The sequence below is a fragment of the Dama dama genome, chromosome 29 (assembly GCF_033118175.1).
Source record: "Dama dama isolate Ldn47 chromosome 29, ASM3311817v1, whole genome shotgun sequence".
Taxonomy (NCBI): domain Eukaryota; kingdom Metazoa; phylum Chordata; class Mammalia; order Artiodactyla; family Cervidae; genus Dama; species Dama dama.
In genome coordinates, this window is record NC_083709.1 from 25,930,663 (window position 1) to 25,956,454 (window position 25,792).

The 25,792-nt window shown below is 38.4% G+C and overlaps 2 protein-coding genes and 1 long non-coding RNA gene across 3 annotated transcripts in view; all 3 read left to right on the forward strand.

Annotated features, from left to right (window-relative positions):
- The window catches only part of MOB3B (MOB kinase activator 3B), a 230,711-nt gene extending 229,364 nt beyond the window's left edge, over positions 1-1,347 (forward strand). The window contains exon 4 of the mRNA XM_061132103.1: positions 1,239-1,347. Within this exon, the coding sequence (XP_060988086.1) occupies positions 1,239-1,250 (12 nt within the window). The 3' untranslated portion in view covers positions 1,251-1,347. The remainder of the gene's footprint in view (positions 1-1,238) is intronic.
- EQTN (equatorin) lies at positions 1,246-13,934 on the forward strand. Its single transcript, XM_061132097.1, has 7 exons — positions 1,246-1,358; positions 4,920-5,006; positions 7,157-7,216; positions 8,602-8,652; positions 10,099-10,158; positions 12,881-13,034; positions 13,502-13,934. Exons 1-7 carry the CDS (start codon positions 1,247-1,249, stop codon positions 13,773-13,775), a joined length of 798 nt encoding a protein of 265 aa, XP_060988080.1. The 5' UTR covers position 1,246; the 3' UTR covers positions 13,776-13,934.
- Positions 13,935-16,855: 2,921 nt separating this feature from the next.
- LOC133048556 (uncharacterized) overlaps positions 16,856-25,792 on the forward strand; it is a 39,017-nt gene continuing 30,080 nt past the window's right edge. Inside the window, exons 1-6 of the long non-coding RNA XR_009691064.1 lie at positions 16,856-16,972; positions 18,431-19,464; positions 20,104-20,191; positions 22,493-22,692; positions 23,111-23,224; positions 25,097-25,249. This is a non-coding gene — a long non-coding RNA (uncharacterized LOC133048556). The remainder of the gene's footprint in view (positions 16,973-18,430; positions 19,465-20,103; positions 20,192-22,492; positions 22,693-23,110; positions 23,225-25,096; positions 25,250-25,792) is intronic.

A 25,792-nucleotide genomic window follows, 5' to 3' on the forward strand; every position in this document is an offset into this window, starting at 1 on the left:
TAAAAACAATCACATGACCTACAGTAAGGTCATAGACTAAGTCACGAAGCTTTTGGAAATTCTTCTCCAGCATTCTGACCTCCATCTGGCAGTGACATCATAATGTCCTCGCTAGTTACAGGACCTGCTGGGCAGCAGAAGGGAAACTCTGAGACAGAGTAGATCACTGGATAAATCACGTTGTTTTCCCAATGAATTTTATATTGTTTATTTTTTTATCTGGGGTTTTCACCCCAGAGATTAGTGGTATAGAGCCCCCTTATGAAGGTGAGTAAGCATTTAAAACTTTCACTCAAACAGCAGATAAGAAACTTGATCCATTAGCCTAGAAAATTGGTCCATGGCAATTTTTTAAAAAATTTAATTGAAGTATAATTGATTTACAATGCTGTGTTCATTTCTGCTCCACAGCAAAGTGACTCAGTTATACAAATATATTCTTTTTCATATTGTTTTCCATGATGGTTTATTATAGGATGTTGAATATGGTTCCCTGTGCTCTACAGAGGGAGCTTGTTGTTTATTCCTCCTGTATATAATAGTTCACATCTGCTAATTTGAAACTCCCAGTCCTTCCCCCTCCACCCCGGCCCCTTGGCAACCACAAATCTGTTCTCTGCGTCTGTTTCATAGACGTGTTCATTTGTGTCGTATTTTAGATTCCACATACAATTGATATCATACGGTATTTGTCTTATTCTTTACTATTACAATCTCTAGGTTCATCCGTGTTGCTGCAAATGGCATTATTTCCTTCTTTTTTACGGCTAGTTAGTATTTCATTGTATGTGTATATATACACACACCATATCTTCTTTATTCATCTCTCAAAGCACATTTAGGTCGTTTCCATGTCTTGGCTACTGTAAGTAGTGCGCTATGAGCATAGAGTCCATGTATTTTTTGAATGAAAAGTTTCCTCTTGGTATATGCCCAGAAGTGGGATTGCTGGATCATATGGCAACTCTATTTTTAGTTTTTTGAGGAACTTCCATTCCGCCCTCCGTGGTGGCTGTATCAATTTCCATCCCCACCAATGGTATAGGAGAGTCCACTTTTCTCCATACCCTCTCCAACAGCCCATGGCAATTTTCTTCAGGGTGATATAAAGTGCATTGTTGGAAATATAACTTAGATTTTAAATCTCTGTCTCATATCCTTTGTGAAGAAAATGCAGTTTAAAAAAAGTAGTGAAAGAGAGCAACACATTTCTGATCTCTGGTCATGCTTTTTTTCAGAGCATGAGATGACGCCCATACCTGAGCTGCCTGTGGCTGAAAATCCCCACACAATGGAAGAAGAAAATAAAGAGCATACTCCTGAGAAAACTGGTGATTCTTATAAAGATGTAAAAGAGTGTAAGTTTTCCAAGTTCATGGCAATACATATGCAAAAGATGATTAGACCGATTTGATTTATAAGCTCTAAAATTTCTATAATCATTTTATCTCCTATTTAAATTTTAATTTACCTTATAGACATTTTGGTGTATGAAATGGCATTCTTATTTTCTTCAACTTTTTCCATGAAATATGAAGTTTAATAAGATTTGGTAACTGTCTATAATTCATATAGGATTTATCATAGCAGTGTGGTTATTTATTCACATTAGTAACAATTGAACTAATTCTGTGGTGAGATAAGCAAACTTTATTTGGAGATGTGTGTCAGTTTCCTAGGGCTTCTTGAAATAAAGTACCATGAACTAGGGGACTCAAAGCAAAAGAAATTTATTCTCTCACAGTTCTCACAGAAGCCAGAGATCCAAAATCAAATTTTTGGTCAAACCATACTTTCTCCAAAGCCTCTAGGGCGGTGGTCCCGAAACTTTTTGGCACTAAGGACCAGTTTCATGGTAGACAATATTTCCATGGATGGTGTGGAGGGGGATGGTTTCTGAATGACTCAAGCACATTACGTTTATTATGCCTCCTCTGATCCGATAGGAGAGAGCTCAGGCAGTAATGTGAGCCATGGGCAGCGGCTGTAAATACAGATGATCACTCACCTGCCACTCACGTCCTGCTGTGCCGCCCAGTTCCTAACAAGCCACGGACGTGGCCCGGACTCTAGAAGACTATCTTCCCCTGCACCTCCCAGCTTCCGGTAGCCCCAGGAACTCCTTGGCTTGGAGCAGCAGAACTCCAGTCTCTGCCTCTGTCTGCACAAGTTCTTCCTGTGTCTCCATGTCCAAGTTTCCCTCTTCTCAATAAGGACACTGTTTTTGTTTAGGAGCTCACCTACTCCCATGTGACTTCATCTTAACTAGTTAAATTGTCAATGACTCAAATTTTCAAATTAGGTCACATTCTGCAGTGCTGCAGGTGAAGACTTCAACATAGCTTTTTGGGGCAAACAAATTTCAACCCTTAACAAGATGACTTTGAGATGTTTGGAAGGTCTGCTAAACTGCAACTTATTCACCTTTCTTCATACAAGCTTTCCATGTCCTTATAAGGTCCACCATTTTAAAATGTGAAAAGTTCGTAAAAAAACTCCTGTTAAAAATTAAAAATAATTAAGATTAAATCTAACTATACTGGAATTTTTAATAATATTAGCCAAAGAAAAAATAGAAATACAATGAAGATATATACATATATTCAAGTACTTTGAAAACTATAATTAGTATATAAGTTGTATTTCTATTCTTTCTTTGATGAATCACTATCCTCTTTTGTAGGTGAAAAAAATCCCTGATGCTCAGAGAGGTCAATCGCCAGGTTTCATAGCTACAAAGAAGCAGTGTCGGGAGTGGTGTCTAATCTATCCAACACAGGCTGTGTCTACTATGCATAGATTGCAAAATGATGCAGTTGTTTCCTTTTCAGGATGTCTCTCTATTTTTAATTCCCAGAGATTAAATAAACCAAGAGCCTGATGATTACTTTGATTAAAAAATCTTTCTTACACACACACACAGACACTCATAACATAAATGGGACTAAAGAATTGTATTATGACATGCTTTTTCTCATTTAAGAACTCTGGAGTTTTTTTCATGTATACCCCATTATTTTTAATGGATATATAGTATTCCATGAAATGATTTACCATAATTAATCCACTGTCTTATTAAAGAATTAGATTATATGCAGTTTTTTCTCTTATACATTGTTCTCATGTATACTTGAGTGTCTCTCTCTTTGGATAGATACCAAGTACTGAAATTTCTGAATCAAGGATAAATCTTTTAGAATATTGATAAGTAATACCAAATTGTACTCTAAAACACATCTATCAAGAATGCTCCACAATGTCACATATACTGAATAATGTTAATCATGTTTTGTGAATAAGTGAGAATTTTCATTACTGTTTTAATTTGCACTCTGATTACTTGTGAAGCTGAGAATGTTTCTTTATATTTATTGGGCATTTTTATTTCTACTTTTGTGATTTTCCTGTTCATATCCTTGGCCCATTTTTTCTATTAGATTGTATTTTCATTTATTTGTAGGGGCTCTTTTTTATATTTAGTATATTCAATCTTTTCTCTATGGTAAAAGTAACAAGTATTTTCTCCCAGGCTGTCACTCACCTTTAAACCTGTTTAAGTATTCCAATCACAGAGAAAATTTAAAATTTTATAAGATCAATTCTTGATTAATCAATTTCTTTACAACTTCTTCATATTGTATCTTGTTTAGGTAGGCCTTATCCAATCCAATATATTAAATTATTTTCCAATTTTTTGAATAACTTCATATTTTTATTAAAACTCTTAGGTCTTAAATTCAATTATTTTTGTATGTGGTGTAAAATAGTCATAAAACTACATTTTTTGAAAAGGATTGCCAGTTGTCTAACACTAATTCCCTACTGATATGAAACTCACATTTAATATAATCTAAATTCCATTTGAAATTGGGTCAATTGTTATTAATACCTTTTCATTGTTTCCTTGATCTGTCATTCCCTGCAAAGGTCCACAATGTTTTAGTTTTTATACTCTAATAACTCACAGCATTTTTAAATATTGACCTCCTATGATTTTCTTCTATTTCTCCATTGATCTACCTCAGAAATTTTTCAAAATTAGTGACTGTGTGTGTGTGTGTGTCTGTGTGTTGGGGGAAATGAATATATATGTATATACTAAACACACATACACATTCATGTGTGTAAAATTTTCTGTCATTTCATGAGATTTTGGAAAGAGGAGATCTGTGTATGTATGTTCAGTCTGGCATCTTGATCCATTTTACTTTGACTCTAATTGGATAGATACATCCATTAATTTTAAATTACAACCAGCCTCACTGACAACTCTTTCAGAGCAGGATTCATTATGTGCATATGTAAATATGAATCCATTTGGGAGATCGTGATTGTTATTGAAATATGTGCTTTTTAAGCTGAACTATTACAGTCTAGCAGAAGGTTCAAGGGCAAGTGAATGCTTCTTACTTGGCTAAAATTTAACAATGTTAATACAAACAGTAATGATATTCAGTTCAGTTCAGTTCAGTTCAGTTCAGTTGCTCAGTCGTGACAGACTCTTTGCGACCCCATGAACCGCAGCACGCCAGGCCTCCCTGTCCATCACAAACTCCCGGAGTTTACTCAAACTCATGCCCATTGAGTCGGTGATGCCATCCAGCCATCTTACACAACTACAAACCTCCTTCAGCACCCATCATGCACTTGTATATGTTTTTTGTAATTTCCTTAATAGTTTCTTTTCAGAAAGAATCATTTAGCATAAGGATGCTAGTTTGGTTTTTTCCCCCATGAATTTTATTTTTGACCCTTGCCCCACTTGTTATTTCATAGCTGAAGAATATCTCAAATACTTTATTATTCTTTTTTTTAAATTACTGTATATGTTTTAGGAAAAAATTCAGATGAGGAAAAATGTGAAAGGAACAAGAAGTGACTTACCTAGCTGCTGAAAAGTTTTGATCTTATGTTTTCAGATGTCTTCACAACACAAAATCCAAATGGTACACAGTCTGAAATATCCGTGAGAGCAACAACTGATCTGAATTTTTCTCTGAGAAACTGTAAGTACTGAAAGGCAGCACTGCAAATAGGAAAAACACTTAAAGCAAGACTTCAAAGTAGCCCTGCAGACTATTGGGTAGGAAAAAGGTCTTAGTGGAGCTAATATCATCAGTGAGCCTTAATTCGTGAAAGAAGGAGACTCCACCCTAGCCATTGCACTGGTAAATTCAGAAAGCAGAAATGTTTTTACATTTCTTAGTCTCATATTTTTGGTTTGTGTGGAAAGAAAAAGAAAATAACGAAATTTAGAACTCCAGAAAATTGTTTTTTTCTTAAACCCGCATTTTTACTTCTTTCTACTTTATGCTTTCAGCTTCAAATATTATTTCTTTTTTGCATCTTTCTACCAAGTATAACTATGGATAGAGGAAATGAGGAAATGTTGTCAGCATGTCACTTTGCAGGCCATTAAAACTCTCTAAAGTCTATATACCACATCCCTCACCTTAAAGCGTCAACAGCTCATATCTATGAAACCCAAGAAGACAAGGGAAAGAGGATGAAAGTAAATAGGGCAAGAGAGAATGTTTCTAATTATGACAATATTTAATATTAGGAAAAACCAGACTCAGCAATGCCTAATAATTAATAAAACTTCTTGACAATAATGGAACATTTTGAGCAATTCCAAAACTTGAAACATAAATATGACATAGGGACATTTCGAGGGCACACATTAATTTAGACAGATCTCTCACGGGAATTTTGTTTGCATATAGCACTAGACAACGTCTTGAACTGTTTCTTCAACAGGCCAGGTACCTAAAATTCCCTTTAGGAGATGGATTATTGATGACCACACAACCCATGGAAGAGATTTCAAAACCCTAACTTCTCTTCCCACAATTCAGGTGCCCAGAGGATTGTCAAAGTTGGGTTGGGATAAGAAATTTTTGCCATTTTCAATGGGACTCTAACAGAGACTTGTTTAGTGGTGGGGACATTCTGGAGGAGCACACTCCCCAAGGAGATGGGAATCTCCAGAATAATTTTGACTAATTATTCTTCTAGTCCCTAAAATGATGAGGACAAGGCAGTAGTGAGGCAATCCAGACATGTTTCTCCCAAATCAAGTGGGGGTTGCAAAGCAGAATTTAAGGATCACATCCCAGTCATTCCAGCCCTGCCTGGGTCTATGTCAACTCTGCTAATGGATTAATTTTTTCCATCCTTTCTTTCCAACAGGTTGCCTATAACAATGTTGTCTGTAGGCTCAGTAGAAATCTCGCTAGAGTGGGATTGCCTGTAATTCATATGGCACTTCATCCATTCCTGTCTGCAGCAAAGTTAACTGAAATTGCCAACTTCATAGGGAAAAAAATGGTCCTCCAGTCACAAAGTGAAAAGTAAAAGTGAAAGCCGCTCAGTCATGTCTGACTCTTTGTGACCCCATGGACTATACAGTCCATGGAATTCTCCATGCCAGAATACTGAAGTGGGAAGCCTTTCCCTTCTCCAGGGCATCTTCCTGACCCAGGAATCGAACTGGAGTCTCCTGCATTGCAGGCAGATTCTTTACCAGCTGAGCTACCGGGGAAGCCCTACAGTCACAACTTCTCCCAAATTGACTCTTACATACCTCCAGATGGACGCATTATAGACTGAGATATAGCCTTAATCAGGCCTGGAAATCCTTGATCTGTAACCCCAAGTTTTAACTGCCCAAACTGATTTGAGTGGTTAACATGCATATGTTTCCAGCTTACCAGGCCACTGCTGTTACCTCCCTCTTTCATGTCATCACACTGAACCAGCAGCCAAGTTGTCCTAGGTTGATAGTATTTCTTCAAAGCCTGTGCAGGAAACCACATGAAGTCAGTGTACCTCACCCAGCAGAGCTTCCTGAGTGCCAGATGAAGCCTGTAGCCCCACGCTCCCAGTCTTTCCTTTCTCACAAATTATAGGCATATTAATCCCACCTCAGGCAGCCTCTTATTAGACAAACGTCATTCTTCAATGGCTGCTGCTTTTCCCTCCTTTAAGGTATCTCAGGAAAATGTCAACATCTTTCTCTTTGATTTTGTTGTTGTTGTCACTGTTGTTTTTTTCCCTCCTTTTCTTTGTTCTATTTTTTAGCTTAAAAAATACCTAATTACAAATGTTGAGTCAGTATTTTTATATGCTGATAATCCATTATGCCTTTTCCTAGATAAACTCTTCAATGAAACAACTACGGTGCCACCTCCTGAAGTAGTCAGCCATGAAGAAAGTAAAGAACCTTTTGGAAAAACTACTCACAGTATTAAACTTACAGCATTGTAGTCAGACCTGGAGCATGTCATTATATGACTTAAAAATTTAACTTTCATTACGCTGAGTATTTCATAAAGTGATAACATACTTAAAGAATTCATACTACTACAATTTAAAATCACTCTAAAATCTTTTAAATGGTAAAAATCTGGGGATCAATTTTCAGATTTACCTGACAAAGACAGGAAATGAACTCTTTTCAAAATACAACCTGGTTGTAGTAAAATGTATTAGTTATATTTATATTAAATATATTTAAATAAAATATCATGTGCGTATAGATATACATTTATATAAATATATTTAATACATTTTAATATAATTTTTAAATTATAGTAATAATTTTAACAATCACATGCTTGATAAATAAACTCTGCTTAGAGTTGATTTTTAGCATTTCCTAAGAATATTAGTGGAGAGTTCAGTGCGAGAGTTTACAAAATCAAAATTATCATTTTACTTTACTGACAGTATTGTTTCTTATAACATACTTGTGAAATCATAACAACTCAGGATGGCTTTTCTCTAAGGTCTTGAAAGAGGAGTGGTCTAATTGAAGACAGTGAACTGTCGTTACATGACATGTTGTTACACGACGTTACATGTCGTTATATTCTCCAGTTCATACAATCCAAGTCTATTTCTCATGATTCCTTTAATATGGTTATTCACTTTCTTGAATAACCATATTAGAGTAATATTTTAAAGTAGAAATTTATTTTATCATCCTGGTGTGCCCCTTCTTAAACACCATCAGTAACTTACTGCTAGGTTTGGGGTCATATTCTAAATTCTTAACCAGGCATTCAAGTCTGAAGTGATCTGACCATTGAAGAACTTGCCAGTCTCGTTTCTGGTCACATTCGCCACCCATATTCTCCACACCAGACTACCTGAACCTGCTCATAACACCTGCGTTTGCTCACAGTGGAAGGACCTCTCTCTCACATAGTTTATCTGGCAAACAATTCCTAGTCCTCGGAGCCTTTATCAGAGCTTGGTGTCCCTTGCGAAGTGTTTCCGGCTTTTGAAAGTGATTTAGATCCTTCTGTGCATACCACCTGTGCGTTGCTATGAAAGCCATCGTCCTCCTGCAATGTGATGAACAGTGATTCTTGTCTGTCTGCCTCTCAAAGTAAGAGTGTGCTCCTTAAACATAAGACCTGTATCTTGTTCATTTCTGTAACTTTAATGCCACCCACAGGGTCTGGCAATGACAGGAACTCAAGGTGTAACTGTTACATGACTAGACTAACATAAAAAAATGAACAGTCTGTCAAAATTTTACTAACATCAAATTACCTTATTTTGTTATCCTGTTCTATTTTGTTTTTTGAACAGAAGGAACCCAGAGTCCAAATGAGCCTGCATTTTGGACAATGTTAGCTAAAGGTAAACTCATAGTAGTTAGGTAGCTGGGAAAATGTTTTGGTTTTCTAAAGTCTTCTGTAAGAAAGCCAAGATCAGTGTAAATTTTTCTAATACTAAGAATTAATAAGTCAACATTTTGCTGCCATCATCACGTGTAATAGCAAATGCAACAAAGACCCAGAAAGTTGATCAAGTGTCACACATTTTCTGATCCTCTCACCAAAAGTTTCATTCTCCTACAAATGTTACAATCTAGCCATTTAATTTCTTTATTATGATTAAAAATTTTAAATAAGGCTCTTGCTCAATAGTATCCCTCTTTGTATTTGGAACATGTGTATAAGCACATGGGGATGCATGAATGAATGCAAAGTATATATCAAAATATATGCATGCACAAAAGTAACATGTAAATCATAAATGTACATGCATTCATATATAGATCACACACATAGCACTTGTATGTATGCATGTATACACATAACATGTATATTATCAATAAATGCATACATGCATAATTCATGAATCACATACATATGTGCATGCATTATGTGAATTATATGCCATATTTGATGGATCCTCACTTGCAGATTCTGTATTTGTAAATTTACCTACATTTAAAATTTCTTTGGAACTCTTCAAATCAATACTTGCAGATCTTTCACAGTCATTGATGGACACACACAGAGTAGCAAAAAAAAATTTAATTGCCTAAAGCTCTTGTTCCCAGCTGAAGTATAACAAAGGCCTTCTTTTTTTAGCTCTCATGCTATAAACAAAAATATCTTTTCTTGTGGTCTGTTTAGTGTAAGGTGTTTTGCATTTTTGTGCTTTCTGCTGGCAATTTTGCTATTTCAGATGCCCTCCAAGTATAGTATTACAATGCTGTTTGGTTCCTAAACACGAGAAGGCTGTTATGTACCTAAGGAACAAAAATGTGTGTGTTATATAAGCTTCATACAGGTGTGAGTTATAATGCTATTGATTGTGAGCTCAGTGTTAATGGATCAGACTGTAACCCACCAGGCTCCTGTGTCCATGGGATTTCCCAGGAAAGAATACTGGAGTGGGTTTCCATTCCCTTCTCCAGAAGATCTTCCCACCCCAGGGATGGAATCTGGGTCTCCCTCATTGCAGGTGGATTCTTTACCTCCTGAGCCACCAGGGAAGTATAATCAATCAGCCATATATACTAAATAAAGTGTCTCTAAACAGAAACATACATAAAACAAGGTTACTGGGTCAAAAACAAGGTTATATGACCAGAGGCTCATAAGAACCTAACCCTGTATTTTGCTTAGGAATGATGATGGTTCAGTATTCACTTAATTCAGTGCTTACATGACTTAACTACCATGACTACCATGATGAGAATGAACTGTATATAGTATACATACACATCTACACACACAGTAATTTTAGTAAGTGAATTTTGTTTACCATAACACCAATTTATTGTTTTAACAGCTATAAATGCAACCACCAGTGAGGACAACCAACGAGATCAATTTTTTCACCCAATTCCAAGTAAGAGCAAAATACTTCAATTAAATGAATACATAAATACTTGCACACATTTTAGTGTCTACCTGGTGGTACTGTTTTCCTCAGTAAGGTGTGGTATATTTAAGAGAGTAGTATGGTGACTGACGTTATACTAGAGAGGACATTTACAGTTTTAGGAAAGTTATGGTTTCTAAACAGTGTTCTCAATGACCAAATTGCAGATACTTCCATCTTCCTGTTGGGTAACTTGTAGTCCTGGAAGTAAATATAAACAGTAAACTACATGGAATTGTAGGCAAATGAACAATACATAGGATGCAGTTTTTTTTAATTGACAGACTTTTTTTAGAGCAGTTTTAGGTTACAGAAAAATTGAGTAGAAAGTAAAGAGTTCTCATATATTCTACCCACTTAGTTTTCCTTGTTCTTAACATCTTCCATTGGTGTGGTGCATTTTTTTTTATAACTGATGAGCCAATATCAATACATTGTTATTAACTAAACTTCACAGTTTACATTAGAGTTCATTCCTTCAATTGTACAATTCTACAGGTTTTGACAAATATCTTGTGTCCACCATTACAACCATACAGAGTAGCTCCATCGCCCTAAATTTCCTATGATCTACTTAGCCATCTTCCCCTTCCCCAACCCTGATCTTTCTGTTGTCTCTACGGTTTGGCCTTTTCCAGAAGGTCAGATAGTTGGAAACATACATGTATTCTTTTCAGAGTGGCTTCTTTGGCTTAGTACTCTGCATTTAGGTTTCTTCCGTGTCTTTTTGTGACTAGATAGTTTACTACTTTTCATCACTGAATAATATTCCAGTATATGGATGTACTGGTATGTTTATCCATTCACCTATTGCAGGACATCCTGACTGTTTCCAACTTTTGGCAATAATGAATAAAGCTGCTATAAACATTCATGTGTAGGTTTTTGTGTGGTCATAAGTTTTCAACTCATTCGGGTAAATACCAAGGATTGTGATTGCTGAATCATGGGGTAAGACTATATGCAGATTTGTAAGAAACTACCAAATGGTCTTCCAAAGTAGCTGTACCATTCTGTATTCCCACCACCAACAAATGAGAGAATTCCTGCTTCCGAATGTAGTTTTCATTAATGGATTGATTTTATTTATATGAATAAAAGAACTCCTGACTTTGATGGAAAATTTCATAACAAGCATCATATTAATTTTCCCCAAACCTCTGTCCTATGTAAATACATTGAAAAAGAAATAGCATCTGTTGATACACGTAGGGCCTACCACCTTAATTCTGTGCTGGGTTATTTGACACTTAATGCCACTTGCTTTTCAGTGAATCAAGAAAATGGCATCAGTCTTCTTTATTTAGAAAAGTGATAACCAGTAATGACAATGTTCTAGAAATATTTTGTCTTTTCAAGTAATGAAAGTGAGCATGATCGATTTTCTATTGCGTATTGAGCACGTACTACACTTTACATATGTTATTATGTCAATCCTCAGAGCAATTCCATGAAAGCTGGTATTATCTCCATTTTACAGATGAGGAAACTGTGGCTTAGAGGGGGAAAAAAAAACTGTCCCAACTTGTAATTAGCTTTTCTATAATTTCCAATGGTTAGGAATTTCAAACCCTTCTTTAGTTTTGACCATCATCTTGATAAACAAATGTACTATAAGCACACCTCTTTACAAAAACCCTTTTAATTCAGGAGCACAGCCCATTTTGATATAATTCATTTCCAAAATAATCTGCCTCAAAGTAAAGGTATCACAACTATACACAACTATATACATTTCTATATATACAACTATATACATTTCTCTCCCCTTGGCCTAGGATTGCACATGGACAATTTTAATTTTTTTAATATAAGAGAGTACACATATAGGAATTTGTCATTGCTTATTACCAAAACGTCATTACCTGAAAAAAGTCATGAAAAATCATTGGAACTTTTGGGTGAAAAGATGTTGGGGGAGAGGGGACAAATAGCAACATGATCATTTAAAGTCACCATTACATGCCTATTAAGTCAGACATATATTCAGGAAGATATAAAATTTGGCAGTAAATATATATATTTATTCTTTAGTAAAAAGACACTTGATGTTTCTGGATCCAGATGTGATTTTAATTATATATTTTAGAAAGTTAGTTAAGTTTCCATTTCTTTCACATCAAATACACTAGATTTGATCACAGTAATAAAAAGACAAATTCAGTTCTTAAGCCTTGTGGAGGAAGCACTGTAATACACCATCCTTTTAACTTAAAAGAAAAATCAACTCCTGCCAACAGGAGAAATGCATATTTCTCTCCTGAAGGACTGATCCCATGTGTGTAATTTCATCACGTTTTTAATAGTAATCTCTTCCAAGTCTTGGATTGGTTTTTAATTATATAAGGAGGAAGGCTGATACATGTTTTAACATCTGGTCACCTGGATTTGATACCAGATTTTGCCACTTACTAGCTGTGTGCCGAGGGCAAACCCATAAACTTCTGTGATCCTGGAAAATGGAGTGAGGGTCAGCTCCTCCAAGATTTCTGTGAAGGGGAAAGGTAAAAAAAAAAAAGTTGAAAGTCTTTGTCCATAGGAAGCGCCGATAGCCTTGTCCTTTGCATCGCAGGAAGGTAGAGGGAAGTATGCAGTGATCTCTTCAGTTGCATTGTGATCCTTATTCCTCCAGAAAAGCTTGCTGAACACAGTCACTCTTTCCCACTGCGTTTTCTTTCTTTCCTCTCAGACTCCGATGTGAACGCCACAGGGGAAGACAACACGGCAAGAATACAGGAAGCCAAGTTAAAACTAATGCTGGGCATCTCACTGATGACCCTCTTCCTCTTTGTGGTCCTCTTGGCGATCTGTAGTGCCATGCTATACAAAATGAAGATGATGAAGTAAGTCTAATACAGACCTCTGGAGCCTTTAAAACACAAAAGGAAACTCCCACTCTGCTTTCCTCAGTAGAGGGCTGGGCAAACATGACTCCCAAGTTTATAAGGTATTCAGTTTGGCTCCCTTGCCTCTATTTGGAACGAACCATGGAGCTGTCTCTCAGGGAGTATCCCACTTGAACTTGTCCTCAATATTTTATATAATCATCTAGAGATAGAAACAACCCTAGTCAACTGGGAAGGTGATAGAGAAGCTAATGCATTCTTTTTCAATAGCCTTGAAACAAAAGGGGTTATGAACTCTGTTCTAAATAGCACATCTGTGTAGGGTCTAACATTTTTCATTCATTTATCTAGTGTAATAATAAACAGACAATATATTGGACAGAATTCATATATTATTTTAAGATGCTTTTCTAAGTCAAGCTGCAAACACAAAAACAGTTCTTGATGTATGCTTCTGTTTTCAGATATAAACAAGCATGTCAGACTGGTGAATACTCCGTCAACCCAGAACTGGCCACCCTATCTTACTTTCATCCATCAGAAGGCGTATCAGACACATCGTTTTCTAAGAGTGCTGAGAGCAGCACGTTTTGGGGCACCACTTCTTCAGAATTAAAGAAATCAGACACAAGGTCAAAATCTAGGATGACAGACATGACTTCCACGGCCTCAGAGGAGAATGAGGAGTCAGACATGATTCAGAGTGAGGAGCCCAGCGAGGAACCCACAGATGATTAGACAACTGTCATATTTTTGTCATAAAAAATATCTTTGTGATGTTCATGTTATAATTTGGAAACTCTGCTGAGACCAAATTTTCCGGTGTCTTCAAAGGAGGGCATATGCAATAAAATTCTCTCAGCTATAAAAACTATTTAATGGAAAAAAACATAAGGAAATAAGGTGTGAAAAAGTTCATCAAGTAAAAAATGATCCTGGAAAGTGACTTATGCAAAGTATTCATTCTAGGCTGGCTCTTTTTAAAATATGAGTATTTCATTTTTTTACTTACCTTTCGGCATTTTAGGGAATTTTGAGGCAACCACTTCTATGCCCCTCCCCACCACCAAAGCAAAAAGAACACACCCATTGGTGCTTACTGGCAAAACAGGTGTGCCGTATCAAGAGACAAAACTAGTATTAGAGACTCCTGGCATTCTTCAATTGTTTCAAAGTCATCAGGGTGCTCTCATGGGACAGTAAGATTTAGGGGGAAATATTTTTTCCATTTTTAAAGTATCCATAACCATTTGAGATATCATTGTTTTCCAGAAGAAGAGAAGGGAAGGAGGGATTCCAGCATCTAATTTTCCTAGAGGGGGATTTATGGGTCCTGAATATTTTAGGGCTAAGGCCCCTTCCTTCTCTCTCCCCACCAAGCATCCATGCTTGGTATGTGGTATTGGGGGCGGGGAAAGCATTTCAAAGACTAATTTATGTTATCAGTGACTTATGAAACTATCTATCCTAGGAGTATTTCAGTTTGCAGAGAAGACCAATCGAATAGGGATACTGTTTCCCTTTTAGTAGTGTTTCAACTGGAAGGATTTTAGAGACATGTTATCAGATCCTTTGTGGATATGTGTGGATGATGGGGAGGAAAAGAACTGGAGCGGTGTCCTTGTCCTCCTAAATTCTCACCTACTTTATGCTATGCACTTTGATACATTATATCACATAGAATTCTACCACCCTATGCAAGACAAGTTTATTTGACTGACCAAGAAAGGAGAACTTGGGTAAGTTGGATACCTTGCCTAAGACCACCTGTTAGAAAGAGGCAAAGTTTAGATGTGCTTTGACACTGAGGTTCTCTCCCTGATCTATGAAGGTTAACAGTAAGACTTGTAGTAAAAGTCAAAGGGTGTTTAGAAGCAAGGTAGGCATCCACAAGGCAGGAGATTCCTTAACCCAAATGTCCTTTTAGCTCTTGGGAGATTGTTTTCCCTAAATGTAGGTTAGGCGTCCATGAACCTCCTTCCCTATAGAAGACACACACACAAACTACACTCACCTGCCACTACCCTACCATCCATTCTCAGAATCATCCTTCTCTCCCCCATTTCCTCCCCTGACGTCAGCTCCAGCCTGCCCATTGGCTGGAAAAGCTATGAAGCACCGCCTCCAAGTAGCCACAGACTATATAAGGCTGTACTCTGGCAGGAGACGTAGCAGGTCGGGTGTTCGCCTTATCCCGGTCCTGTCACCGCAGCAGTGCAGGCGGGTTTTCGAAGCCAGGTGAGGTGAACCTCGAGCAGGAGCCCATGCTACGCTCCGGGGTTACTTTTGCCAGCCCCGGGGGTCGGTGCCAGGGTTTGTACTGCCGGTTCAAGCACCAGGAAATGCGGTGGGAATTGAGTGAGGCAGGTAGCTGCAGCAGCTTGGAGGTGCTCGGGATGCACGGGAGCCATGCTGAATTCATGGGTGAGAAAGGGCTCGTGGGAAGAAGGTCAGGTGGGTTTGGGGAAGGGTTGGCTACCAACCGTTCCCACCTTCTCCCTCCACCAACCCTTGGAAGAGCCCGGGAGTTTTCTTGATTGGAAATAGGTGTAAGGGTTACTTTTGTCTTCAGTACTAAAGTACTGCAGCTTGAGAAAGTGAATCAATATAGCATTACTATGCCTAACATAGTATGATAAATTTACTATGGTAAAGAATATGCCTGTGATGCAGGAGACCTGGATTCCATCCCTGGGTCGGGGAAGATCCCTGGGAGAAGGGAATCGCAACCCACTCCAGTATTGTTGCCTGGGAAATTCCATGGATACAGGAGTCTGGTGTGTTACAGTCCATGGAGTTGCAAAGAGTCTAACACGACTGAGTGAATTTCACTTTTCATGGCTAAAATGCACCCACCCCCCAAAAAAAACAAAAAAACAAAATTGGTTTCTCATCCTCCGTTGACATAACTTGTGGATACCTTTGTAGGTATCATTTTAAAATGCAGTCAAGGTACTGGGGCAGTGGGCCTGAAGAATGTCTGTTAGTCCTTACTGATTCACTTTCTTCTCCCCTCTCCCCCAGTCTAGATGTGAGGAGAGAGTCCTATAGCCCAGACTGATGTGTATGTGTGTTGGGAGGGGGCATGTCTTCTCATTTGCCCCCTGCTGACCCTCCAAGCCACTATTAAACCTGGAATTCCTATACAGGTTGTCTAGACCTCTGATCTGTTTGTTTCCTCTTACAGGACATAGTAATACCAGTTCCTTTAAAACTTGTTTCTCCCCCTATTCAGAAACAGCCCTGGGTTTCCCTTCTCTGATGCTCTTAACCTGCCCCTTCCCCAGCTCTCCAAAAGGGCTGTTTACCACCACATAGCTACTTAAGGGCAATTCCTATAGAGCGGCTGTTCTGGGAAACAAGGACTTTGCCTTGGGACGAGGAACCAAGTAGTTAGAATCTCCATGAGTAAAATTTCCCAGCATCGCACTCTAGGATCAGGAGAATTAAGAACTAGTCCTCAATCCCTCTTACTTGTCCCTCCCACTTAAAGTATGTTGGAGATCGAGACATACCGAGTAGTGAGAGTGCCGTGGAGATGCTGTTTGAGGGTGTTTTCCTGAGAGCCTTTTGGGTGGCCCCACAGTTCCTGAAACCGGGAGGTGGGGACATCCAGGGACATTTGGGAAGACGGTAGACTGGGCTGGCCATCCGGAGAGAAACTCTGCCCGCCTACCCGAGCGCTCACCTGGAGCGCTCAGCCCTGCGAGGTGGCCCCGCCCACTGCTCCGGCCAAGGGGCGGGGCCAAGGTCACGTGGCTGGGAGGCGGGGCGAGGAGCGCGTGGGCAGGCGTGCAGTTAGTTTCCTGCTCCGCGTACGCGGGATCCTGGTTTGCTGGTTGCAAGGTGCACGTGCGCCGTGTTGTGTGGGTTTATCCTCGCTCTCTGCCACCCGTCCCCAGTGTGGACTTATCTAAGGAGTTTCCTGAGCTCTGGTAAAAGGTGGTGGGTGGGGTGGAACCCGGCTTGTGGCAAGGGGTAGTTACAAATCAGAAGCAGCTCTTCCCAATCGCCTCTAGCCTGAGCAAAGGTTGTAAGTCTGCCTCTGACTTCAAAATTTGCCCTCCAAGTCTAGCTTCTGGTGGAGCAGAATAATTTTAAATTCTGACATGGAGGGAAATAATATTCTCTCCCCGCGCCCACCCAGCCCCCATAGCACCCCAACGCACTGCTTAAACGTCCTTTCCTGAATCATGGCAACCAAATAAAACCCAGCTTATGCCAAAATGCAGTTCTGGCTGGTTACCCAGAGTTTACTTCCCCTTACAAGTTTCTTTCAAGAAAAATTAGAACCAGTTACATTTGAATCGTAGGTTGATTCTCATGCTTATGCCTGCTCTTCGCCTTTTTCCTTCTCCATCAAAATGCCCCACACCTTTGTCACACGCTTTGCTTTGCCTTTCAATAGAGTTAATTTCTTAATAGAGAATGGTAAAGTGAAAGGCTCGTGAGCTAAAGGAAAGCTCATTGTGTAAAGAGGAAGCACGTGTGTGTTATCAAAAGGTGTAAGTTATCTAAAATAAATTAAGAGGTTTAAAAAGTATAATTTGGACGATATCTCATATCTGAAATCTCTTGTTTTCAAGAAGGGAGAAGTGTGTAAATTATGCCGTAATTGACATTGGGAAGTGTATCTTGGAAAGAGGGAAGAGATGGTAATTTCCTTATTTAAAAAGTCAGGAAGGACCTGCCAGGTATTGTGAAGGGCCATGGCTGGCAGCCTTATCTCTTGGCACTGTTCTGGGTTTCCTCAGGAGTGTGGATCCAGCTGCTTTCTAGTTTTATTTGTTAATTTTTTTTTTTTAAGATTTTTTTAATGGTTGGTTGTGGAACGGTGTGTTTTGCTTCATTTTGTGTTTGATGCATTCTGTAGGACAGAAGGGACCTTAGGACCTTAGTGAGAATGTTGAGAACCACCGAATTAAAAGACTCATGCTTTAAAAAAAAACTTTTTCTTACGATGGTGGAGATGTATTGGTGAGACTGTACAGTTCCGTGTAAGCAGCATTCAGCTCTTTGAACGTTGCCAAATTGTCACTGCCTGGTAAATAATGAGGTGAATAGTGTATATCCAAATCATGTCACATTTGACACAGTTTAATATGTATAGGCATGACATCTGTCACACAGATATGTAGCTATGCTGGTAATAAGACGTGAATATTTTAATCAGTCATAGGAATGAGCTAGACATTTGAAAGGCTTAATCGGTGATATTTGTTGTCCTTATTCCAAGAACTGACCTGTTCGTCAACAGTTCCTGTGTTTAAGGCTGGGTTTGGGAAAGTTACTGTCCCTGTGATAGGAAAGCTGTTTGTCCAGGATATTTTGGGGTCTGCACTTCATCTTGAGTGATGTTTAAAGATAAACTTATCTCCCATTAACAACTCTAGGCATGACTATGGAACAATTGGAAAGAATCAACAAAGAAATCAACTCAGTCAAGACTGAAGTTGAAGAAAAGCAGAAGATGCTCCCCAGGTTTACTTCAGCGCTTGAAGAGCTATTGCAAAGCCCCATGGCCTCCTTGAGTGACAAATGTGAAACAAGGTTTTCCTGAAAACAGCCTCCTCCCACAAGTGGAAGGAACCATCAAAAATCAAAGCGAGTCAGCCTGATGGACCACACATGTCCAGCAACTGACCTTGAATATGATCCCTTGCTCAATTACTCGGTAGCACTGCTTGGAGCATCTAAAGGAAGGCAGGGTGAGACTGACAGTCAGCCCTTCTGGAAAAAATCTGTGGATAAAAATTGCCGCAAGTCCCTGGAGAGTCAAAGACCTTATGTTTTGCCCATAAGAATTAAAATAAATCTTCAAGATTCTGATGAAGATGACCTTGTAATGGATGTACCTCCAATCATTCCTGTTTCTAGGAAATCTAAATGCTTTAAAGCTCAACAGTAAAACTACATTAATTTCAGAGGCTTTAAATATCAGAATATGGAGGAGAGGGTACAGCTAGTGCCACTGGAGGAAAGAAATCTTCAGATCAGTGGCATAGAAGAGGAAAAAATAGGTGAAACCCAACTAACCACACACAGAGAAGATGACAGTAAGAAGCCAGAACCACCAAGATCACTCATGAAAACCTCACGAGATATTAAAACTAAGATAAACATGTGTGGTGTTCAGAACCACATTTCTAAGATGGGAAGTTTTGGTGGCGAGAAGATGCATGTCTGCATTTCAGGAGAAAATATGTCTTATGCCCCTCCCAGGGACAAAGAAATCCAGACAGGAAGTCATAGTGAAAAGTAAACAAAGAGGGCAGGACATGTAAAGACAACTGATGATACTCAACAAGAAGACACCGAACGCTGTCTTCACCAAGCCAACTCCAGTTCTCTTATTTAGATGATCACTTGAAAGAGTTCTGACAGCACCAGATGATAGTCAAGACTTGACTATTTTTGAAGACGGCAGGTTAGTTGAATTTGGTTTAGATAAGGAATATACTGGAGATGACACTCCCTCTGATTCTGATGACACTATGAAGGAATATCTTTGAATTTTCAGTGAGTTCACACAAAGCCATGATCATGAGGGAGAGACTACTAAACAGGTTGTCACTTACTCTTTTAATCCTTTTCCTAAAAGTGTTTCCCTTAAATACACATTCTCTATATTCTAAACTTTATAAAATGTATATACCATCTATTATATATTTCTAATATTATAATTAAGATACTATAATAAAAATAAATAAAATTTTTTATTTAAATAACATTTATTTATTAAAATAATGAAATATAATTAATAATGTATTAGAATGACAAGGCTAAACCTTGGTAAGTGGCTAGGCATTACATCTTGCAAGCTTGACAGTTTCCAGAGGCCATGGTATTATGTACAGTAACTGAGAGTTGATTTGTCAAATTAGAGGAATCTTTTATAGGAATATCTGTTTATATCAAATTATCCAAAATAAGTTATTTTTTTGTGAATTGCTTTTTAATAATTTGCCCAGTGTTTTGTATTTTGGATTTCTGTGGCTCTTCAGGAAACATGATAAATCTGCTTTTACTACACTGAAATTGGATAACTCTTATCGTTTGCCACTAGGCTTCAGGAAAGCAAATGGAATTAGATATGCTGTATTACCAAAACATTTCTGGACCAAAAAGGAGAATTGCACACTGCCAAGGTTGATGTGAGTCATTTTGTTTCTCTTTCTCTCCCCCCTCCCTCCCTGCCTCTGGCTTTCTGGAAGCATCTGGCTTTCTCGTAGCACTTAATATAAAGTTACAGACTTTGTCATTTCAAGCTTTAAGTATATTCTAGTACTTGTTACCTTTTATCCACTAGGGGGCACAAGCGGGCAGTCAGTAAATACATTGCCTACTTGTAAGCATTTTTCAAAACCTTCATTTTTTTCCCCATTATCTAACATTTTCATTAAAAGCAGGTATATTTTTGTATAACCTTTGAGGTATAAATTAATATGGTCAATCTTCATTATTTTCAGATTCTGTTTTTGCAGATTCATCTATTCAGTAAAATGAATTTGTCTCTTTAAAATCAATACTCATGCTTTTGTGGTCCTCTGTAGACACACACAGTGGCAAAAAAAAAAAGAAAAAAATTGAATTCCCTGGCATACACATTCCCAGCTAAGACTAAACACTGCAACACGGCCTTCTGGTGCAGTGGTCATACCGTTAATCTTATCTGAGTCTATTTAGTGCCGTGTTTTCTGCATTTTCATGTGCTTTGTTGGTGATTTTGTCATTTAAAGTGGTCTCCAAGTAGAGTCCTGTCTACTGTTTCTTGGAGCAAGAAGGTTGCACTGTGCCTGACAGAGAAAATGTGTGTTAAACAACTTTGTTCAGGCATGTTATTAGTGCTACTGACCACAAATTCAGTATTAACCAGCAGTCTACTAAATGAAGTGTTTTTAAACAGAAACACACATATCACAAGGTTATGTATTGACTGATGCAGCTGTTGTGAGAGATACCTGCAGCTAGAAGCCGTGGTTTGGTATTCTCTAATCCCTTGTTTGTGAGACTCTCTCGAACTTAACTAGAGTGAGTAAGGGGACTTGACTGTACTTTTTCAAAAGTAATTTGAACCTCTTATAAATTTATATTATAAATGTTGAAGTTCCTTTATGAGATGTAAAAATGTTATTTAATGCAAACTTTATTTCTCTGCACTCATCTCTGTATTACCTGTACTTGGTATATACTCACAGTAGAATCTTTTGCATGTCATAAAAAGAATTTATGCTTTCAAGTCACAGATAACAGCTTGAATTCCAGTTCTTCTCAGAAGAGTTGAATGTCCTTGAACAAATTATTTAATTTCTCTGTGTTTTCATTTTCCATGTCCATGAACTGGAGGTAGTGAATGCCTGCCTATCCCAGAGCCTGATATTATAGATATTTACTAAACTAGTTTCTCTCCCCTTCTGTCTTCTGAAAAAAGTTTCCCTGGAGGCTAATCTTGTTTCCTGTTCATTGCAAATGCTGTGATATTTAGTTTTCATTTTACTGTGCTATATAGTATCTCTCCAGATTCTTATATTTAAATGATTGTTGGTTTTATCAGTGATTTTTTTTAAATAAATTCTTACACATGGAAGTAACTGGACAAAAGATAAATATTTTTATCGCTTAAAAAATATACTGCCATTTTGCCTTCTAGAAGGGTTGTGACAGTTTACAGTCCTACGGTGTTCAGAGTCCCCTCCCCACAAACCTTACAAAAACTGGATATTATTTTTTTTAAACCTGTAAATCTGAGTGAAATTTTATTTCCTTATTTTGTATTACATTTCTTTGATTACTAGTGAAGCTGAACATTTTGTGATATGTTCCCTTCTAGTAATGAACGTTGCTGTGGAGAAGTCTGATGCTACCTTGCTATTACCCCCAGTGTGGGTCACCTGATAAGTTTGCCTGGCTATCTAGAGGATTCTCTTCTTAACTTTGAATTCCAGTAACTTGAGTAGAATATGTCTTATTAACACTTCTACCTGCAGACAAAGTGTCTTTTTCTTATAAAATTTTATTTTCTTTCTTATTTCAAGAAAAATTTATCATATGCTTAAATAGTTGTTCAGTTTTATTATTTCAACTTATTTCTGTGGTTACCCCAGATATGTGTGTGTTAGAGCACATGTAGTATTATGCACGCATGTTCACTTAGTCGTGTCTGACTCTGCAACCCCAGGGCTCTGTCCAGGCTCCTCTGTCCATGGAATTCTCCAGGCAAGAATACTGGAGTGGGTTGCCATTCCCTTCTCCAGGGGATCTTCCTGACCCAAGGATCGAATCTGTGTCTCCTGTATTGGCAGGCCGTGTTCTTTACCACTGAGCCACCTGGGAAGCCCATGTAGTATCATAAATGTAGGCATTTCCAAAGAGCTTTTGTGCAAAGAGGAACTTGAAATTATCCATCTTATCAGTTTTTAAAATCAGTTTTCTTTGTATTATGTTGATGTTTATAGATATCAACCCGAAAACAGATGACTGTTCAGGGGACTAATCCTGTCACTAATTAGTCACACTGGGATCTTTCAGACCGAACAAGTAGTGCAGACAATGAGTGCCATTAAGGATGGGCAGACTTTTGATCCTGCCACTTCAGAACAGAAGAAAAATACCTTTGTATGTCCAGCCTTTCAGAGCCGGAGGAAAGCCTTAGGAGGTATGAGAAAATCTTTTTTTAGCCAATTATTTAATAAATGAAATTTTACTTTATTTTAAAAAATATTTTCTATAAAGTCCATATATTACCAATTATATCACCTAAAGCTTTACATGAAATAATATTATTGGCATGATGTTTATATGCTAGGCAATAAATAGTCATATTTTGCATGCATTCTTACATGAAGCAAGTTGCTTTATAAATTTGCTCTTCTAGGTTATCCTGGAGCTGGTCACTTGGAATCCTTTTGCATTTTGTTTTCTTCAAGGGAAGATTACATATTAATACCTCAAGCCTATAAGCAAAGCATCGTGAAATTCTGAGTTGATGTATTAAAATAAACTCAAATCATGTGCAACTAATGACATTAAGATACATGTTTTCCTTTTTCTCTCATTCATTTTAAACTTCTTAGAAAATTCATGTACATCAAGCAGCCTTCATGAGGATGTAGTTCCTTCAAAGGAAAATCCAATTGCAAAGCCAAACAGATCACACATTCCTGTGAAAACTATTGCTTCTTTTCCTGGTAAGGTACTATAAACTCAGTCTGAGGACGAGAACTTTATCTCTAAAAACTGTCTTATTCTGCCCACATATTGATCTCCTTAAAGGGTGGCTGTATTCTTCTCTCTTGAAGATCTCTAATTCAGATAAATGCCAAAACTACTGAAGAGAAATTTCAACCTTTTTTGGTGACCCTTAAATAGAGTTATTTATGCCTATTTGTCACTTTCGTTAATTTGGTTTTCCTGGCGGGCTACATTCCATGGGATTGCAAAGAGTCATACATAACAGCCGCTGAATGTGCATATATGCGTCCTTGGAAATGTTAGGCATATTTTTTTCAGACCTGTGTGCGTGCTCAGTTGCTCAGTCATGTCTGACTCTTTGCAACACTATAGACTGTAGCCCTTCAGGATCCTCTGTCCATGGGATTTCCCAGGCAAGAATACTGGAGTGGCTTGCCATTTCCTGCTCCAGGGGATCTTCCCAACCCAGGGATCGAACCCCCCAAGTCTCCTGCCTTGGCAGGTGGATTCTTTACCTTGGAGCCACCTGGGAAGCACCCTGCGTCTATAGCTATGATTGATTTAAGCCATCTCAGATTTTTTTCAGAGCACAGATTGATATTGGAATGTCCCTTTCAAGGCACATGAAGTGAGGGGTGTATATGTGTAAGTATTTGAGAGAGATCCCGGGGTATGTGACAGAGAGAGACAGACCTTCAGAAAATAATGCCCACAAGTAATAAGATAGTACAGCCTTACCTCTTTAGTCATTTTTCCCTTACTTGTGGCAGTGATTTTTTTTTCTTTTTACCAAGTATTCTTTGTCAGGAAACCGTCAGTTTTAAGGTTTTTTTCCCTCCCTAAAAGTGAGGTAGATTAATTCATCCTCGAATTCCCACAGTCTCATAAAGTCCTTCAGAAGGAATGCTCACCTTGTTTCTGGCTGGGATCATTTGAACTTTCATTGATTTATTTTTGACTGTGCTGGGTCTTCGTTGCTGCATGAGCTCTTCTCTAGTTGTGTGAGCAGGAGCTTCTCTTCAGCTGCAACGGGCAGGCTTTCCATTGCAGTGGTTCCTCTTGTTGCAGAACTCGGGCTTCAGTACTTGTGGCGTCTGGGCTTAGAGCTGGTTGTGGTGCCTAGGCTTAGTTGCTCTGCCGCATGTGGCATCTTCCTGGATCAGGGGTCAAACCTGTGTCTCTTGCATTGCAGGTGTATTCTTTACCACTGAGCCACCAGGGAAGCCCCTAGTTGTGGTCATTTTAATATTGAATATGCATAGATCTTTCATAAATTTTAAGCCCAAACATTTTTTCCCAATACAATGGTAACTTAAAGGCATTAGGATATATATTTGTTTTAAGAATGATAAACTACGCACCTTCTTACATGCTGATCTGAGGACCTAATCTGGATGTGAAAGCTGCAGAGGGATTAGATGAGTAATCAGATCAGCCTAATAATGGTGGACACACCTGAAACTATCACGTTGTTCATCGGCTATGTTCAGTCATGCCTGACTCTTTGCGACCCCATGGACTATATAGCCTGCCAGACTCCTCTGTCCACAGGATTTCTCAGGCAAAAATACCAGAGTGGGTTGCCATTCTCCATAATCGGCTCTACTCCAATACAAAATAAAAAGTTAAAAAAAAAAAAATGGTGGCGGTATAGGCAGCCATCTCATTTCCTCTTTTGTGAGTATAGATAATTTATACCTTGCATTTATTCTACTTTTAATGAATTTAAAACTTGAAATAATTTTTAAATTTAATTTTGACATAAAACTCACCTAAGATAGCTTTACCCCTAGACGCATGGTTGGAATGTTAAACAGAAAACATACATATTCTTTTTTCTTCTAATCAGTAATTTTATATTTCTCAAGATGGTGAAATACAAGGTGGCTCATCGGAAGCAGGCTTTAGGAGCATCAGAATCCGCACCCAAAGTTCCTGATGAAGTAAGACAATGTTATGTCAACCTCTTTTTTGAGAAGTATTTGAAAGTTTATAAAACGGAGGATGAGGCATTTAAGAAGGTCAGTACTACATAATATATCTGAACACACACACACACTCTCTCAGGAACAATCGCACTGAATGAAGAACTCGTGGGGCACAATGACCAGAGAAATTTATTCGGTTTATCTCCACTGCTGTTTTGAAGCCAGGCTGTGGGCCTGGGTTTTCCCTCTGTCTTGAATGGCTTCTCTGGTCTTGGGTGTGTGCTAAGTCGCTTCAGTCATGTCTGACCCCTTGCAATCCCATGGAATATAGCCCGCCAGGCTTCTGTGTCCACGGGCTTCTCCAGGCAAGACTGGAGTGCGTCGCCACTTCCTCCCCCAGGGGCTCTTCCCAACCCAGGGATTGAACCTGCGTCCCTTAAGTCTCCTGCATTGCAGGCAGCTTCTTTACCACTGGTGCCTCCTGGGAGAGTTGTAAAAAGTACTCTGGTGACTTTTATTGATAAAAACTGTCTTCATCCTGTGAATTCCTATCTAGGCCAGTAGTATATTAATTTGAGTTGTGTCTCCCTACTTTATATACTGTCTGGTGAGCCACAGTCTTCACCGCTCCCTGTT